We start from the raw sequence: 20,959 nt of genomic DNA on the forward strand, positions 1-20,959 counted from the left end.
AGTAATAATAGTATCAGTGGTCGGTATCAGTGGTTAGTAATAATAGTATCAGTGGATAGTAATAATAGTATCAGTGGTTAGTAATAATAGTATCAGTGGTTAGTAATAATAGTATCAGTGGTTAGTAATAATAGTATCAGTGGTCGGTATCAGTGGTTAGTAATAATAGTATCAGTGGTTAGTAATAATAGTATCAGTGGTTAGTAATAATAGCATTAGTGGTCGGCATCGATGGATAGTAATAATAGTATCAGTGGATAGTAAAAATAGTATCAGTGGATAGTAATAATAGTATCAGTGGATAGTAATAATAGTATCAGTGGTTAGTAATAATAGTATCAGTGGATAGTAATAATAGTATCAGTGGATAGTAATAATAGTATCAGTGGATAGTAATAATAGTATCAGTGGTCGGTATCAGTGGATAGTAATAATAGTATCAGTGGTCGGTATCAGTGGTTAGTAATAATAGTATCAGTGGTTAGTAATAATAGTATCAGTGGATAGTAATAATAGTATCAGTGGTCGGTATCAGTGGTTAGTAATAATAGTATCAGTGGTTAGTAATAATAGTATCAGTGGTCGGTATCAGTGGATAGTAATAATAGTATCAGTGGTCGGTTATCAGTGATAGTAATAATAGTATCAAGTGGTTAGTAATAATAGTATCAGTGGATAGTAATAATAGTATCAGTGGTCGGCATCAGTGGATAGTAATAATAGTATCAGTGGTCGGTATCAGTGGATAGTAATAATAGTATCAGTGGTTAGTGATAGTATCAGTGGATAGTAATAATAGTATCAGTGGTCGGTATCAGTGGTTAGTAATAATAGTATCAGTGGTCGGTATCAGTGGATAGTAATAATAGTATCAGTGGTCGGTATCAGTGGTTAGTAATAATAGTATCAGTGGATAGTAATAATAGTATCAGTGGCCGGCATCAGTGGATAGTAATAATAGTATCAGTGGATAGTAATAATAGTATCAGTGGTCGGTATCAGTGGTTAGTAATAATAGTATCAGTGGTCGGTATCAGTGGATAGTAATAATAGTATCAGTGGTCGTATCAGTGGATAGTAATAATAGTATCAGTGGTTAGTAATAGTATCAGTGGATAGTAATAATAGTATCAGTGGTCGGTATCAGTGGTTAGTAATAATAGTATCAGTGGTCGGTATCAGTGGATAGTAATAATAGTATCAGTGGTCGGTATCAGTGGATAGTAATAATAGTATCAGTGGATAGCAATAATAGTATCAGTGGTTAGTAATAATAGTATCAGTGGCTAGTAATAATAGTATCAGTGGATAGTAATAATAGTATCAGTGGCCGGCATCAGTGGATAGGTAATAATAGTATCAGTGGCCGGCATCAGTGGATAGTAATAATAGTATCAGTGGTCGGTATCAGTGGATAGTAATAATAGTATCAGTGGTTAGTAATAATAGTATCAGTGGCTAGTAATAATAGTATCAGTGGCTAGTAATAATAGTATCAGTGGTTAGTAATAATAGTATCAGTGGTCGGTATCAGTGGATAGTAATAATAGTATCAGTGGATAGTAATAATAGTATCAGTGGTCGGTATCGGTGGTTAGTAATAATAGTATCAGTGGATAGTAATAATAGTATCAGTGGATAGTAATAATAGTATCAGTGGATAGTAATAATAGTATCAGTGGTCGGTATCAGTGGATAGTAATAATGGTATCAGTGGTCGGTATCAGTGGATAGTAATAATAGTATCAGTGGTCGGCATCAGTGGATAGTAATAATAGTATCAGTGGATAGTAATAATAGTATCAGTGGATAGTAATAATAGTATCAGTGGATAGTAATAATAGTATCTGTGGATAGTAATAATGGTATCAGTGGTCGGTATCAGTGGATAGTAATAATAGTATCAGTGGTCGGTATCAGTGGTTAGTAATAATAGTATCAGTGGATAGTAATAATAGTATCAGTGGTCGGTATCAGTGGATAGTAATAATAGTATCAGTGGTCGGTATCAGTGGTTAGGTATAATAGTATCAGTGGTTAGTAATAATAGTATCAGTGGTTAGTAATAATAGTATCAGTGGCTAGTAATAATAGTATCAGTGGATAGTAATAATAGTATCAGTGGCCGGCATCAGTGGATAGTAATAATAGTATCAGTGGCCGGCATCAGTGGATAGTAATAATAGTATCAGTGGTCGGTATCAGTGGATAGTAATAATAGTATCAGTGGTTAGTAATAATAGTATCAGTGGATAGTAATAATAGTATCAGTGGATAGTAATAATAGTATCAGTGGCCGGTATCAGTGGATAGTAATAATAGTATCAGTGGTCGGTATCAGTGGTTAGTAATAATAGTATCAGTGGATAGTAATAATGGTATCAGTGGTCGGTATCAGTGGATAGTAATAATAGTATCAGTGGTCGGTATCAGTGGATAGTAATAATAGTATCAGTGGTCGGTATCAGTGGATAGTAATAATAGTATCAGTGGTCGGTATCAGTGGATAGTAATAATAGTATCAGTGGATAGTAATAATGGTATCAGTGGTCGGTATCAGTGGGATAGTAATAATAGTATCAGTGGTCCGGTATCAGTGGTTAGTAATAATAGTATCAGTGGATAGTAATAATAGTATCAGTGGTTAGTAATAATAGTATCAGTGGTTAGTAATAATAGTATCATTGGTTAGTAATAATAGTATCAGTGGTCGGTATCAGTGCATAGTAATAATAGTATCAGTGGTCGGTATCAGTGGTTAGTAATAATAGTATCAGTGGTCGGTATCAGTGGATAGTAATAATAGTATCAGTGGCTAGTAATAATAGTATCAGTGGATAGTAATAATAGTATCAGTGGATAGTAATAATAGTATCAGTGGTTAGTAATAATAGTATCAGTGGATAGTAATAATAGTAATCAGTGCTTAGTAATAATAGTATCAGTGGTTTAGTAATAATAGTATCAGGGTTAGTAATAATAGTATCAGTGCTTAGTAATAATAGTATCAGTGGGCTAGTAAGAATAGTATCAGTGGTTAGTAATAATAGTATCAGTGGTTAGTAATAAAGTATCAGTGGTTAGTAATAATAGTATCAGTGGTCGGTATCAGTGGTTAGTAATAATAGTATCAGTGATAGTAATAATGGTATCAGTGGTCGGTATCAGTGGTTAGTAATAATAGTATCAGTGGTCGGTATCAGTGGATAGTAATAATAGTATCAGTGGTTAGTAATAATAGTATCAGTGGTTAGTAATAATAGTATCAGTGGTTAGTAATAATAGTATCAGTGTCGGTATCAGTGGTAGTAATAATATTATCAGTGGTCGGTTATCAGTGGTATAGTAATAATAGTATCAGTGGTAGTTAATAATAGTATCAGTGGTTAGTAATAATAGTATCAGTGGTTAGTAATAATAGTATCAGTGGTTAGTAATAATAGTATCAGTGGTCGGTATCAGTGGTTAGTAATAATAGTATCAGTGGTTAGTAATAATAGTATCAGTGGGTTAGTATAATAGCATTAGTGGTCGGCATCGATTGATAGTAATAATAGTATCAGTGGATAGTAAAAATAGTATCAGTGGATAGTAAATAATAGTATCAGTGGCCGGCATCAGTGGATAGTAAATAATAGTATCAGTGGTTAGTATGAATAGGATCATGGATAGTAATAATAGTATCAGTGGATAGTAATAATAGTATCAGTGGATAGTAATAATAGTATCAGTGGTCGTATATTGGATAGGTAATAATAGTATCGTGGTCGGTATCATTGGTTAGTAATAATAGTATCAGGTGGTTAGTAATAATAGTATCAGTGGATAGTAATAATAGTATCAGTGGTCGGTATCAGTGGTTAGTAATAATAGTATCAGTGGTTAGTAATAATAGTATCAGTGGTCGGTATCAGTGGATAGTAATAATAGTATCAGTGGTCGGTATCAGTGGATAGTAATAATAGTATCAGTGGTTAGTAATAATAGTATCAGTGGATAGTAATAATAGTATCAGTGGTCGGTATCAGTGGATAGTAATAATAGTATCAGTGGTCGGTATCAGTGGCTAGTAATAATAGTATCAGTGGTTAGTGATAGTATCAGTGGATAGTAATAATAGTATCAGTGGTCGGTATCAGTGGTTAGTAATAATAGTATCAGTGGTCGGTATCAGTGGATAGTAATAATAGTATCAGTGGTCGGTATCAGTGGTTAGTAATAATAGTATCAGTGGATAGTAATAATAGTATCAGTGGCCGGCATCAGTGGATAGTAATAATAGTATCAGTGGATAGTAATAATAGTATCAGTGGATAGTAATAATAGTATCAGTGGTCGGTATCAGTGGTTAGTAATAATAGTATCAGTGGTCGGTATCAGTGGATAGTAATAATAGTATCAGTGGTCGTATCAGTGGATAGTAATAATAGTATCAGTGGTTAGTAATAGTATCAGTGGATAGTAATAATAGTATCAGTGGTCGGTATCAGTGGTTAGTAATAATAGTATCAGTGGTCGGTATCAGTGGATAGTAATAATAGTATCAGTGGTCGGTATCAGTGGTTAGTAATAATAGTATCAGTGGATAGCAATAATAGTATCAGTGGTTAGTAATAATAGTATCAGTGGCTAGTAATAATAGTATCAGTGGATAGTAATAATAGTATCAGTGGCCGGCATCAGTGGATAGTAATAATAGTATCAGTGGCCGGCATCAGTGGATAGTAATAATAGTATCAGTGGTCGGTATCAGTGGATAGTAATAATAGTATCAGTGGTTAGTAATAATAGTATCAGTGGCTAGTAATAATAGTATCAGTGGCTAGTAATAATAGTATCAGTGGTTAGTAATAATAGTATCAGTGGTCGGTATCAGTGGATAGTAATAATAGTATCAGTGGATAGTAATAATAGTATCAGTGGTCGGTATCAGTGGTTAGTAATAATAGTATCAGTGGATAGTAATAATAGTATCAGTGGATAGTAATAATAGTATCAGTGGATAGTAATAATAGTATCAGTGGTCGGTATCAGTGGATAGTAATAATGGTATCAGTGGTCGGTATCAGTGGATAGTAATAATAGTATCAGTGGTCGGCATCAGTGGATAGTAATAATAGTATCAGTGGATAGTAATAATAGTATCAGTGGATAGTAATAATAGTATCAGTGGATAGTAATAATAGTATCTGTGGATAGTAATAATGGTATCAGTGGTCGGTATCAGTGGATAGTAATAATAGTATCAGTGGTCGGTATCAGTGGTTAGTAATAATAGTATCAGTGGATAGTAATAATAGTATCAGTGGTCGGTATCGGTGGATAGTAATAATAGTATCAGTGGTCGGTATCAGTGGTTAGGTATAATAGTATCAGTGGTTAGTAATAATAGTATCAGTGGTTAGTAATAATAGTATCAGTGGCTAGTAATAATAGTATCAGTGGATAGTAATAATAGTATCAGTGGCCGGCATCAGTGGATAGTAATAATAGTATCAGTGGCCGGCATCAGTGGATAGTAATAATAGTATCAGTGGTCGGTATCAGTGGATAGTAATAATAGTATCAGTGGTTAGTAATAATAGTATCAGTGGATAGTAATAATAGTATCAGTGGATAGTAATAATAGTATCAGTGGCCGGTATCAGTGGCTAGTAATAATGGTATCAGTGGTCGGTATCAGTGGTTAGTAATAATAGTATCAGTGGATAGTAATAATGGTATCAGTGGTCGGTATCAGTGGATAGTAATAATAGTATCAGTGGTCGGTATCAGTGGATAGTAATAATAGTATCAGTGGTCGGTATCAGTGGATAGTAATAATAGTATCAGTGGTCGGCATCAGTGGATAGTAATAATAGTATCAGTGGATAGTAATAATGGTATCAGTGGTCGGTATCAGTGGATAGTAATAATAGTATCAGTGGTCGGTATCAGTGGTTAGTAATAATAGTATCAGTGGATAGTAATAATAGTATCAGTGGTTAGTAATAATAGTATCATTGGTTAGTAATAATAGTATCAGTGGTTAGTAATAATAGTATCAGTGGTCGGTATCAGTGCATAGTAATAATAGTATCAGTGGTCGGTATCAGTGGTTAGTAATAATAGTATCAGTGGTCGGTATCAGTGGATAGTAATAATAGTATCAGTGGCTAGTAATAATAGTATCAGTGGATAGTAATAATAGTATCAGTGGATAGTAATAATAGTATCAGTGGTTAGTAATAATGGTATCAGTGGATAGTAATAATAGTATCAGTGCTTAGTAATAATAGTATCAGTGGTTAGTAATAATAGTATCAGTGGTTAGTAATAATAGTATCAGTGCTTAGTAATAATAGTATCAGTGGCTAGTAATAATAGTATCAGTGGTTAGTAATAATAGTATCAGTGGTTAGTAATAATAGTATCAGTGGTTAGTAATAATAGTATCAGTGGTCGGTATCAGTGGTTAGTAATAATAGTATCAGTGGATAGTAATAATGGTATCAGTGGTCGGTATCAGTGGTTAGTAATAATATTATCAGTGGTCGGTATCAGTGGATAGTAATAATAGTATCAGTGGTTAGTAATAATAGTATCAGTGGTTAGTAATAATAGTATCAGTGGTTAGTAATAATAGTATCAGTGGTCGGTATCAGTGGTTAGTAATAATATTATCAGTGGTCGGTATCAGTGGATAGTAATAATAGTATCAGTGGTTAGTAATAATAGTATCAGTGGTTAGTAATAATAGTATCAGTGGTTAGTAATAATAGTATCAGTGGTCGGTATCAGTGGTTAGTAATAATAGTATCAGTGGTCGGTATCAGTGGTTAGTAATAATAGTATCAGTGGTCGGTATCAGTGGTTAGTAATAATAGTATCAGTGGATAGTAATAATAGTATCAGTGGTTAGTAATAATAGTATCAGTGGTCGGTATCAGTGGATAGTAATAATAGTATCAGTGGTTAGTAATAATAGTATCAGTGGATAGTAATAATAGTATCAGTGGATAGTAATAATAGTATCAGTGGATAGTAATAATAGTATCAGTGGATAGTAATAATGGTATCAGTGGATAGTAATAATAGTATCAGTGGTTAGTAATAATAGTATCAGTGCTTAGTAATAATAGTATCAGTGGTTAGTAATAATAGTATCAGTGGTCGGTATCAGTGGTTAGTAATAATAGTATCAGTGGTCGGTATCAGTGGCTAGTAATAATAGTATCAGTGGTTAGTAATAATAGTATCAGTGGTCGGTATCAGTGGTCAGTAATAATAGTATCAGTGGTCGGTATCAGTGGTTAGTAATAATAGTATCAGTGGTTAGTAATAATAGTATCAGTGGTCGGTATCAGTGGTCAGTAATAATAGTATCAGTGGTCGGTATCAGTGGTTAGTAATAATAGTATCAGTGGTCGGTATCAGTGGTTAGTAATAATAGTATCAGTGGCTAGTAATAATAGTATCAGTGGTCGGTATCAGTGGTTAGTAATAATAGTATCAGTGGTCGGTATCAGTGGCTAGTAATAATAGTATCAGTGGTCGGTATCAGTGGATAGTAATAATAGTATCAGTGGTCGGTATCAGTGGATAGTAATAATAGTATCAGTGGTTAGTAATAATAGTATCAGTGGTTAGTAATAATAGTATCAGTGGTCGGTATCAGTGGCTAGTAATAATAGTATCAGTGGTTAGTAATAATAGTATCAGTGGTCGGTATCAGTGGATAGTAATAATAGTATCAGTGGTCGGTATCAGTGGTTAGTAATAATAGTATCAGTGGTTAGTAATAATAGTATCAGTGGTTAGTAATAATAGTATCAGTGGTCGGTATCAGTGGTCAGTAATAATAGTATCAGTGGTCGGTATCAGTGGTTAGTAATAATAGTATCAGTGGATAGTAATAATAGTATTAGTGGTCGGCATCAGTGGTCAGTAATAATAATATCAGTGGTCGGTGTCAGTGGATAGTAATAATAGTATCAGTGGATAGTAATAATAGTATCAGTGGTCGGTATCAGTGGTTAGTAATAATAGTATCAGTGGTCGTATCAGTGGATAGTAATAATAGTATCAGTGGTTAGTAATAATAGTATCAGTGGTTAGTAATAATAGTATCAGTGGTTAGTAATAATGGTATCAGTGGTCGGTATCAGTGGTTAGTAATAATAGTATCAGTGGCTAGTAATAATAGTATCAGTGGTCGGTATCAGTGGATAGTAATAATAGTATCAGTGGTTAGTAATAATAGTATCAGTGGATAGTAATAATAGTATCAGTGGTTAGTAATAATATTATCAGTGGTCGGTATCAGTGGATAGTAATAATAGTATCAGTGGTTAGTAATAATAGTATCAGTGGTTAGTAATAATAGTATCAGTGGTCGGTATCAGTGGTTAGTAATAATAGTATCAGTGGTCGGTATCAGTGGTTAGTAATAATAGTATCAGTGGATAGTAATAATAGTATCAGTGGTTAGTAATAATAGTATCAGTGGTCGGTATCAGTGGATAGTAATAATAGTATCAGTGGTTAGTAATAATAGTATCAGTGGATAGTAATAATAGTATCAGTGGATAGTAATAATAGTATCAGTGGATAGTAATAATAGTATCAGTGGATAGTAATAATGGTATCAGTGGATAGTAATAATAGTATCAGTGGTTAGTAATAATAGTATCAGTGCTTAGTAATAATAGTATCAGTGGTTAGTAATAATAGTATCAGTGGTCGGTATCAGTGGTTAGTAATAATAGTATCAGTGGTCGGTATCAGTGGCTAGTAATAATAGTATCAGTGGTTAGTAATAATAGTATCAGTGGTCGGTATCAGTGGTCAGTAATAATAGTATCAGTGGTCGGTATCAGTGGTTAGTAATAATAGTATCAGTGGTTAGTAATAATAGTATCAGTGGTCGGTATCAGTGGTCAGTAATAATAGTATCAGTGGTCGGTATCAGTGGTTAGTAATAATAGTATCAGTGGTCGGTATCAGTGGTTAGTAATATTAGTATCAGTGGCTAGTAATAATAGTATCAGTGGTCGGTATCAGTGGTTAGTAATAATAGTATCAGTGGTCGGTATCAGTGGCTAGTAATAATAGTATCAGTGGTCGGTATCAGTGGATAGTAATAATAGTATCAGTGGTTAGTAATAATAGTATCAGTGGTTAGTAATAATAGTATCAGTGGTCGGTATCAGTGGCTAGTAATAATAGTATCAGTGGTTAGTAATAATAGTATCAGTGGTCGGTATCAGTGGTCAGTAATAATAGTATCAGTGGTCGGTATCAGTGGATAGTAATAATAGTATCAGTGGTCGGTATCAGTGGTTAGTAATAATAGTATCAGTGGTTAGTAATAATAGTATCAGTGGTTAGTAATAATAGTATCAGTGGTCGGTATCAGTGGTCAGTAATAATAGTATCAGTGGTCGGTATCAGTGGTTAGTAATAATAGTATCAGTGGATAGTAATAATAGTATTAGTGGTCGGCATCAGTGGTCAGTAATAATAATATCAGTGGTCGGTGTCAGTGGATAGTAATAATAGTATCAGTGGATAGTAATAATAGTATCAGTGGTCGGTATCAGTGGTTAGTAATAATAGTATCAGTGGTCGTATCAGTGGATAGTAATAATAGTATCAGTGGTTAGTAATAATAGTATCAGTGGTTAGTAATAATAGTATCAGTGGTTAGTAATAATGGTATCAGTGGTCGGTATCAGTGGTTAGTAATAATAGTATCAGTGGCTAGTAATAATAGTATCAGTGGTCGGTATCAGTGGATAGTAATAATAGTATCAGTGGTTAGTAATAATAGTATCAGTGGATAGTAATAATAGTATCAGTGGCTAGTAATAATAGTATCAGTGGTCGGTATCAGTGGATAGTAATAATAGTATCAGTGGTTAGTAATAATAGTATCAGTGGTTAGTAATAATAGTATCAGTGGTTAGTAATAATAGTATCAGTGGTTAGTAATAATAGTATCAGTGGATAGTAATAATAGTATCAGTGGTCGGTGTCAGTGGTTAGTAATAATAGTATCAGTGGTTAGTAATAATAAAAGTTTTTCCCGCTACTACTCCGTATTCTCTTCACTTGCTGCAATATAGCCGGCTATTCTCTCTCCCGGAATAGGACTGCAGGGACCTCACCTGTGGCTGATCAGGCGTTACAACCTGGATAAAAGAAACGTATTCCAGCAGCCTAATAAAATCCGTTATTCTTTGTATTAATTCCATAAAATCGTTACATACAAAAAACGTAGACAAATGGTAGACGGGTTTCGGCCGCTCCGACCCTCGATCACAGCATATAAGAAAGTTGTGTACAGACTGACTTATAAGCGTGAGAAATGACACACCTTCACCTGGAAACAATGACATCACATGACACCGGGGAACCAACCGTCCACTGAGGAGGGCGGAGCAATGACATCACATGACACCGGGGAACCAACCGTCCACTCAGGAGGGCGGAGCAATGACATCACATGACACCGGGGAACCAACCGTCCACTCAGGAGGGCGGAGCAATGACATCACATGACACCGGGGAACCAACCGTCCACTCAGGAGGGCGGAGCAATGAGATCACATGACACAGGATAAGACAGAACACATGATGCAGAGAGCAGAGTATAATGTGTAATACTATATTATTCCAATAGTTGTGCTTCACTCCCATCATGCATCATTATAGAGAGTCATGTCCCAGATTATACTGTAGTGATCTCACATAATGAATATAGTATTACTAGTGAGGAGGAGGGTGAGCAATTATATTATTATTATTATTATTATTATTATTATTAGTAATTGCTCACCCTCCTCCTCCTCACTAGTAATACTATATTCATTATGTGAGATCACTACAGTATAATCTGGGACATGACTCTCTATAATGATGCATGATGGGAGTGAAGCACAACTATTGGAATAATATAGTATTACACATTATACTCTGCTCTCTGCATCATGTGTTCTGTCTTATCCTGTGTCATGTGATCTCATTGCTCCGCCCTCCTCAGTGGACGGTTGGTTCCCCGGTGTCATGTGATGTCATTGCTCCGCCCTCCTCAGTGGACGGTGTCATGTGATGTCATTGCTCCGCCCTCCTCAGTGGACGGTTGGTTCCTCGGTGTCATGTGATGTCATTGTTTCCAGGTGAAGGTGTTGTAGATATGTCACTGGTAAAGTCTTCGAGGGGATGTACATCTCACCTAGGTTGCTCCATAGCGTCAGATGGTAAGTCCAGGAGGGATCTGTGCTCAGCAGTGTTATGCTGCTGAGCTATTATTTACTGTTTTTCGGGCCTGGATTTACATGGAATGGCAGGTAGGTTAGTAGTGTGACCTGTCATTCCCTCCCCCGATCCAGTTCGGGTTTTGCCATCAGGTGAGCAATCAGCCTGAGAAGGTAAGAGCTCCACAGAGATGCAGGTGATCAGCCAGGAGGGATCAGCCTGTGTGTATGGTGGGAGCTGGGAATACAGACGCTGCTGGGGCTTATTCACACCCTGCGGTATCCAGGTGAGAGACGCCGCCATGTTATATAGTGTCAGATAGGTGAGAGACGACGCCATGTTATATAGTGTCAGATAGGTGAGAGACGCCGCCATGTTATATAGTGTCAGATAGGTGAGAGACGCCATGTTATATAGTGTCAGATAGGTGAGAGACGCCGCCATGTTATATAGTGTCAGATAGGTGAGAGACGCCGCCATGTTATATAGTGTCAGATAGGTGAGAGACGCCATGTTATATAGTGTCAGATAGGTGAGAGACGCCGCCATGTTATATAGTGTCAGATAGGTGAGAGACGCCATGTTATATAGTGTCAGATAGGTGAGAGACGCCGCCATGTTATATAGTGTCAGATAGGTGAGAGACGCCGCCATGTTATATAGTGTCAGATAGGTGAGAGACGCCGCCATGTTATATAGTGTCAGATAGGTGAGAGACGCCGCCATGTTATATAGTGTCAGATAGGAGAGAGACGCCGCCATGTTATATAGTGTCAGATAGGAGAGAGACGCCGCCATGTTATATAGTGTCAGATAGGAGAGAGACGCCGCCATGTTATATAGTGTCAGATAGGTGAGAGACGCCGCCATGTTATATAGTGTCAGATAGGTGAGAGACGCCATGTTATATAGTGTCAGATAGGTGAGAGACGCCGCCATGTTATATAGTGTCAGATAGGTGAGAGACGCCGCCATGTTATATAGTGTCAGATAGGTGAGAGACGCCGCCATGTTATATAGTGTCAGATAGGTGAGAGACGCCGCCATGTTATATAGTGTCAGATAGGTGAGAGACGCCGCCATGTTATATAGTGTCAGATAGGTGAGAGACGCCGTGTTATATAGTGTCAGATAGGTGAGAGACGCCGCCATGTTATATAGTGTCAGATAGGTGAGAGACGCCGCCATGTTATATAGTGTCAGATAGGTGAGAGACGCCATGTTATATAGTGTCAGATAGGTGAGAGACGCCATGTTATATAGTGTCAGATAGGTGAGAGACGCCATGTTATATAGTGTCAGATAGGTGAGAGACGCCATGTTATATAGTGTCAGATAGGTGAGAGACGCCATGTTATATAGTGTCAGATAGGTGAGAGACGCCATGTTATATAGTGTCAGATAGGTGAGAGACGCCGCCATGTTATATAGTGTCAGATAGGTGAGAGACGCCGCCATGTTATATAGTGTCAGATAGGTGAGAGACGCCATGTTATATAGTGTCAGATAGATGAGAGACGCCGCCATGTTATATAGTGTCAGATAGGTGAGAGACGCCATGTTATATAGTGTCAGATAGGTGAGAGACGCCGCCATGTTATATAGTGTCAGATAGGTGAGAGACGCCGCCATGTTATATAGTGTCAGATAGGTGAGAGACAACGCCATGTTATATAGTGTCAGATAGGTGAGAGACGCCGCCATGTTATATAGTGTCAGATAGGTGAGAGACGCCGCCATGTTATATAGTGTCAGATAGGTGAGAGACGCCGCCATGTTATATAGTGTCAGATAGGTGAGAGACGCCGCCATGTTATATAGTGTCAGATAGGTGAGAGACGCCATGTTATATAGTGTCAGATAGGTGAGAGACGCCATGTTATATAGTGTCAGATAGGTGAGAGACGCCGTGTTATATAGTGTCAGATAGGTGAGAGACGCCGCCATGTTATATAGTGTCAGATAGGTGAGAGACGCCGTGTTATATAGTGTCAGATAGGTGAGAGACGTCATGTTATATAGTGTCAGATAGGTGAGAGACGCCGCCATGTTATATAGTGTCAGATAGGTGAGAGACGCCGCCATGTTATATAGTGTCAGATAGGTGAGAGACGCCGCCATGTTATATAGTGTCAGATAGGTGAGAGACGCCATGTTATATAGTGTCAGATAGGTGAGAGACGCCATGTTATATAGTGTCAGATAGGTGAGAGACGCCATGTTATATAGTGTCAGATAGGTGAGAGACGCCGCCATGTTATATAGTGTCAGATAGGTGAGAGACGCCGCCATGTTATATAGTGTCAGATAGGTGAGAGACGCCGCCATGTTATATAGTGTCAGATAGGTGAGAGACGCCGCCATGTTATATAGTGTCAGATAGGTGAGAGACGCCATGTTATATAGTGTCAGATAGGTGAGAGACGCCGCCATGTTATATAGTGTCAGATAGGTGAGAGACGCCGCCATGTTATATAGTGTCAGATAGGTGAGAGACGCCATGTTATATAGTGTCAGATAGGTGAGAGACGCCGCCATGTTATATAGTGTCAGATAGGTGTGAGACGCCGCCATGTTATATAGTGTCAGATAGGTGAGAGACGCCGCCATGTTATATAGTGTCAGATAGGTGAGAGACGCCGCCATGTTATATAGTGTCAGATAGGTGAGAGACGCCGCCATGTTATATAGTGTCAGATAGGTGAGAGACGCCGCCATGTTATATAGTGTCAGATAGGTGAGAGACGCCGCCATGTTATATAGTGTCAGATAGGTGAGAGACGCCGCCATGTTATATAGTGTCAGATAGGTGAGAGACGCCGTGTTATATAGTGTCAGATAGGTGAGAGACGCCGCCATGTTATATAGTGTCAGATAGGTGAGAGACGCCGCCATGTTATATAGTGTCAGATAGGTGAGAGACGCCGCCATGTTATATAGTGTCAGATAGGTGAGAGACGCCATGTTATATAGTGTCAGATAGGTGAGAGACGCCGCCATGTTATATAGTGTCAGATAGGTGAGAGACGCCATGTTATATAGTGTCAGATAGGTGAGAGACGCCATGTTATATAGTGTCAGATAGGTGAGAGACGCCGCCATGTTATATAGTGTCAGATAGGTGAGAGACGCCGTGTTATATAGTGTCAGATAGGTGAGAGACGCCATGTTATATAGTGTCAGATAGGTGAGAGACGCCATGTTATATAGTGTCAGATAGGTGAGAGACGCCGCCATGTTATATAGTGTCAGATAGGTGAGAGACGCCGCCATGTTATATAGTGTCAGATAGGTGAGAGACGCCGCCATGTTATATAGTGTCAGATAGATGAGAGACGCCGCCATGTTATATAGTGTCAGATAGGTGAGAGACGCCGCCATGTTATATAGTGTCAGATAGGTGAGAGACGCCGCCATGTTATATAGTGTCAGATAGGTGAGAGACGCCGCCATGTTATATAGTGTCAGATAGGTGAGAGACGCCATGTTATATAGTGTCAGATAGGTGAGAGACGCCGCCATGTTATATAGGTGAGAGACGCCATGTTATATAGTGTCAGATAGGTGAGAGACGCCGCCATGTTATATAGTGTCAGATAGGTGAGAGACGCCATGTTATATAGTGTCAGATAGGTGAGAGACGCCGCTGTGTTATATAGTGTCAGATAGGTGAGAGACGCCATGTTATATAGTGTCAGATAGGTGAGAGACGCCGCCATGTTATATAGTGTCAGATAGGTGAGAGACGCCATGTTATATAGTGTCAGATAGGTGAGAGACGCCATGTTATATAGTGTCAGATAGGTGAGAGACGCCGCCATGTTATATAGTGTCAGATAGGTGAGAGACGCCGCCATGTTATATAGTGTCAGATAGGTGAGAGACGCCATGTTATATAGTGTCAGATAGGTGAGAGACGCCGCCATGTTATATAGTGTCAGATAGGTGAGAGACGCCATGTTATATAGTGTCAGATAGGTGAGAGACGCCATGTTATATAGTGTCAGATAGGTGAGAGACGCCATGTTATATAGTGTCAGATAGGTGAGAGACGCCGCCATGTTATATAGTGTCAGATAGGTGAGAGACGCCGTGTTATATAGTGTCAGATAGGTGAGAGACGCCGCCATGTTATATAGTGTCAGATAGGTGAGAGACGCCGCCATGTTATATAGTGTCAGATAGGTGAGAGACGCCATGTTATATAGTGTCAGATAGGTGAGAGACGCCGCCATGTTATATAGTGTCAGATAGGTGAGAGACGCCGCCATGTTATATAGTGTCAGATAGGTGAGAGACGCCGCCATGTTATATAGTGTCAGATAGGTGAGAGACGCCGCCATGTTATATAGTGTCAAGTGAGAGAACCTGTTAGTAAGCGCCCAGGCGGGTAAGACCTTTTGTTTGTTTGGTTCCTATAAGCGCGGTGTTGTTATATTTCTGTTGTGGACGGTTTATGCTGCAAATAAACGCCAAGCTGTTATTATAAGTCCAAGTCTGATGTGAACTGTGTCCAAACCCACCATCCCCCGGGAAGATCCCTACAGTGTGTAATTGCTCCGCCCTCCTCAGTGGACGGTTGGTTCCCCGGTGTCATGTGATGTCATTGTTTCCAGGTGAAGGTGTGTCATTGCTCCGCCCTCCTCTTATATGCTGTGATCGAGGCTCGGAGCAGCCGAAACCCGTCTACCAATTGTCTACGTTTTTTGTATGTAACGATTTTATGGAATTAATACAAAGAATAATGGATTTTATTGGACTGCTGGAATACGTTTTTTTTATCCAGGTTAGTAATAATGCTTAGCATCGGTGTCAGCATCAGTGGCTAGTATTATTGTTTAGTGTTAGTGGCCAGCATCGGTGGTCGGCATTGTTGGTCAGTATCAGTGGTCGGTATCGGTGGCTAGTATTATTGTTTAGTGTTAGTGGTCAGTATTGGTGGTCGGCATCAGTGGCTAGTATTATTGTTTAGTGTTAGTGGTCGGGATTGGTGGTCGGCATCGGTGGTCGGCATCGGTGGCTATTATTATTGTTTAGTGTTAGTGGTCGGTATTGGTGGTCGGTATCGGTGATCGGCATCGGTGGTCGGTATCAGTGGTCGGTATCAGTGGCTAGTATTATTATTTAGCGTTAGTGGCCGCCATCAGCTTGTGTATAGCACTGCTCACCATGGCACTTAACACTCTTCCCACGTGAATTGGGTCGTTCCTGGCATTCACGTCTTTCTTCGGGTCTCTTCGATACTCGATGCTGCTGTCCAGAATTTTTAAGGTGATATCTAAAATATCTTCTTCAAACTGCAAACGGAATATATAATAGAGATGTTATAAGGAAACACCCCCCCCCCCCACAGGGGACCCAGAAGAAGACATGAGCCCATCACCACCGGGACTGGTCACTATATACAGGACTGGTCACTATATACTATATACAGGACTGGTTACTATATACTATATACAGGACTGGTCACTATATACTATATACAGGACTGGTTACTATATACTATATACAGGACTGGTCACTATATACTATATACAGGACTGGTTACTATATACAGGACTGGTCACTATATACAGGACTGGTCACTATATACTATATACAGGACTGGTCACTATATACAGGACTGGTCACTATATACTATATACAGGACTGGTCACTATATACAAGACCGGTCACTATATACAGGACTGGTTACTATATACAAGACCGGTCACTATATACTATATACAGGACTGGTCACTATATACAAGACCGGTCACTATATACTATATACAGGACTGGTTACTATATACAGGACTGGTTACTATATACAGGACTGGTCACTATATACTATATACAGGACTGGTCACTATATACAGGACTGGTCACTATATACTATATACAGGACTGGTCACTATATACAGGACTGGTCACTATATACTATATACAGGACTGGTTACTATATACTATATACAGGACTGGTCACTATATACAGGACTGGTCACTATATACTATATACACGACTGGTTACTATATACAGGACTGGTCACTATATACTATATACAGGACTGGTTACTATATACTATATACAAGACCGGTCACTATATACTATATACAGGACTGGTTACTATATACTATATACAGGACTGGTTACTATATACAGGACTGGTCACTATATACTATATACAGGACTGGTCACTATATACTATATACAAGACTGGTCACTATATACAGGACTGGTTACTATATACAATATACAGGACTGGTCACTATATACTATATACAGGACTGGTCACTATATACAGGACTGGTTACTATATACAATATACAGGACTGGTCACTATATACTATATACAGGACTGGTTACTATATACAATATACAGGACTGGTTACTATATACTATATACAGGACTGGTTACTATATACAGGACTGGTTACTATATACAATATACAGGACTGGTTACTATATACTATATACAGGACTGGTTACTATATACAGGACTGGTTACTATATACAATATACAGGACTGGTCACTATATACTATATACAGGACTGGTCACTATATACAGGACTGGTCACTATATACTATATACAGGACTGGTTACTATATACTATATACAGGACTGGTCACTATATACAGGACTGGTCACTATATACTATATACAGGACTGGTCACTATATACAGGACTGGTCACTATATACTATATACAGGACTGGTTACTATATACTATATACAGGACTGGTCACTATATACAGGACTGGTCACTATATACTATATACAGGACTGGTCACTATATACAGGACTGGTCACTATATACTATATACAGGACTGGTTACTATATACTATATACAAGACCGGTCACTATATACTATATACAGGACTGGTTACTATATACTATATACAGGACTGGTTACTATATACAGGACTGGTCACTATATACTATATACAGGACTGGTCACTATATACTATATACAAGACTGGTCACTATATACAGGACTGGTTACTATATACAATATACAGGACTGGTTACTATATACTATATACAGGACTGGTCACTATATACTATATACAGGACTGGTTACTATATACAGGACTGGTTACTATATACAATATACAGGACTGGTTACTATATACTATATACAGGACTGGTTACTATATACAGGACTGGTTACTATATACAATATACAGGACTGGTTACTATATACTATATACAGGACTGGTCACTATATACAGGACTGGTTACTATATACTATATACAGGACTGGTCACTATATACAGGACTGGTTACTATATACTATATACAGGACTGGTCACTATATACAGGACTGGTTACTATATACTATATACAGGACTGGTTACTATATACAATATACAGGACTGGTCACTATATACAGGACTGGTTACTATATACAGGACTGGTTACTATATACTATATACATGACTGGTCACTATATACAGGACTGGTCACTATATACAGGACTGGTCACTATATACAGGACTGGTCACTATATACTATATACAGGACTGGTCACTATATACAGGACTGGTCACTATATACTATATACAGGACTGGTCACTATATACAGGACTGGTCACTATATACAGGACTGGTCACTATATACTATATACAGGACTGGTCACTATATACAGGACTGGTCACTATATACAGGACTGGTCACTATATACTATATACAGGACTGGTTACTATATACTATATACAGGACTGGTCACTATATACAGGACTGGTTACTATATACTATATACAGGACTGGTTACTATATACAATATACAGGACTGGTCACTATATACAGGACTGGTTACTATATACAGGACTGGTTACTATATACTATATACAGGACTGGTTACTATATACTATATACAGGACTGGTTACTATATACAGGACTGGTCACTATATACAGGACTGGTTACTATATACAGGACTGGTTACTATATACTATATACAGGACTGGTTACTATATACAGGACTGGTCACTATATACAGGACTGGTTACTATATACTATATACAGGACTGGTCACTATATACAGGACTGGTTACTATATACTATATACAGGACTGGTTACTATATACTATATACAGGACTGGTCACTATATACTATACTAGAAAAAGTGTCAGTGTGTTAATTAGATTTGCTCTAAGGTGCCCAGGAGGCCAAGCTAAAGGTATTGTTTCATCTGAGTTAATCAGTGGAATTAGTGTATACCTGTAGTGCATAGTTGGAGGTGTTCTGTATACCCACAATGTATAGTTTTTAGGGGTCTCGCATATCTGTAGTGCATAGTTGGGGGGGGGCTGTATACCTATAGTGTATAGTTGAGGGAGGTCCTGTATACCTGCAGTGTACAGTTGGTGAAGGTCCTGTATACCTGTACTGTATAGTTCGGGGGTCCTGTATACCTGTAGTATATAGTTGGTGCTGTATACCTGTAATGTATAGTTGGTGGAGGTCTTGTATACCTGTAATTTATAGTTTGAGGGTCCTGGATACCTGTAGTGTATAATTGGTGGAGGTCTTGCATACCTGTAGTATATAGTTCGGGGGTCTTGTATACCTGTAGTAAATAGTTTGAGGGTCCTGTATAACTATAGTATAGAGTTGGTGGAGGTCCTGTATACCTGTAGTGTATAGTTTGGGGTCCTATATACCTGTAGTATATAGCTGGTGGAGTTCCTGTATACCTGTAGTATATTTGGGGTCCTGTATACTTGTAGTATAGAGTTGGTGAAGGTGCTGTATACCTGTATTATAGAGTTGGTGTAGTTCCTGTATACCTGTAGTGTATGGTTTTGAGGTCCTTTATACCTGTAGTGTATAGTTTGGGGTCTTATATACCTGTAGTATATAGTTGGTGGAGTTCCTGTATACCTGTAGTGTATAGTTTTGGGGTCCTGTATACCTGTAGTGTATAGTTTGGGGTCCTGTATACCTGTAGTATATAGTTGGTGGAGGTCCTGTATACCTGAAGTATATAGTTGGTGGAGGTCCTGTATACCTGTAGTGTATAGTTTTGGGGTCCTGTATACCTGTAGTGTAAAGTTTGGGGTCCTGTATACCTGTAGTATATAGTTTTGTGGAGGTCCCGTGCACTTGTAGTGTATAGTTTTGAGGTCCTGTATACCTGTAGTGTCCTGTATACCTGCAGGGTTGTATTTACCCGTATGGCAGTGTTATTCAGTCAAAGTGTGTCGGTATTGGTCAGGTCTGGTGTGGCTGTGTTATCCAGTCACAGTATGGTGGTATTGGTCAGGACTGGTGTGGCAGTGTTATCCAGTCACAGTATGGCGGTATTGTTCAGGTCTGGTATGGCGGTGTTCTCCAGTCACAGTATGTTGGTATTGGTCAGGTCTGGTATGACAGTGTTATCCAGCACAGTATGGCGGTATTGTTTAGGTCTGGTATGGCAGTGTTATCCATTCACAGTGTGTCGGTATTGGTCAGGTCTGGTGTGGCAGTGTTATCCAGTCACAGTATGGTGGTATTGGTCAGGTCTGGTATGGCGGTGTTCTCCAGTCACAGTATGGCGGTATTGGTCAGGTCTGGTGTGGCGGTGTTATCCAGTCACAGTATGGCGGTATTGGTCAGGTCTGGTATGGCAGTGTTATCCAGTCACAGTGTGTCGGTATTGGTCAGGTCTGGTATGGCAGTGTTATCCAGTCACAGTATGGCGGTATTGGTCAGGTCTGGTGTAGCAGTGTTACCCAGTCACAGTATGGCGGT

General features: G+C 38.4%; 1 protein-coding gene across 1 annotated transcript in view; it reads right to left on the bottom strand.

Moving 5' to 3' along the window:
• LOC138771703 (protein-glutamine gamma-glutamyltransferase E-like) overlaps nucleotides 1-20,959 on the bottom strand; it is a 95,120-nt gene that overhangs the window by 26,992 nt on the left and 47,169 nt on the right. The window contains exon 5 of the mRNA XM_069951612.1: nucleotides 16,407-16,535. Coding sequence (XP_069807713.1) covers nucleotides 16,407-16,535 — 129 coding nt within the window. The remainder of the gene's footprint in view (nucleotides 1-16,406; nucleotides 16,536-20,959) is intronic.

The sequence above is a fragment of the Dendropsophus ebraccatus genome, chromosome 14, assembly GCF_027789765.1.
Source record: "Dendropsophus ebraccatus isolate aDenEbr1 chromosome 14, aDenEbr1.pat, whole genome shotgun sequence".
Taxonomy (NCBI): domain Eukaryota; kingdom Metazoa; phylum Chordata; class Amphibia; order Anura; family Hylidae; genus Dendropsophus; species Dendropsophus ebraccatus.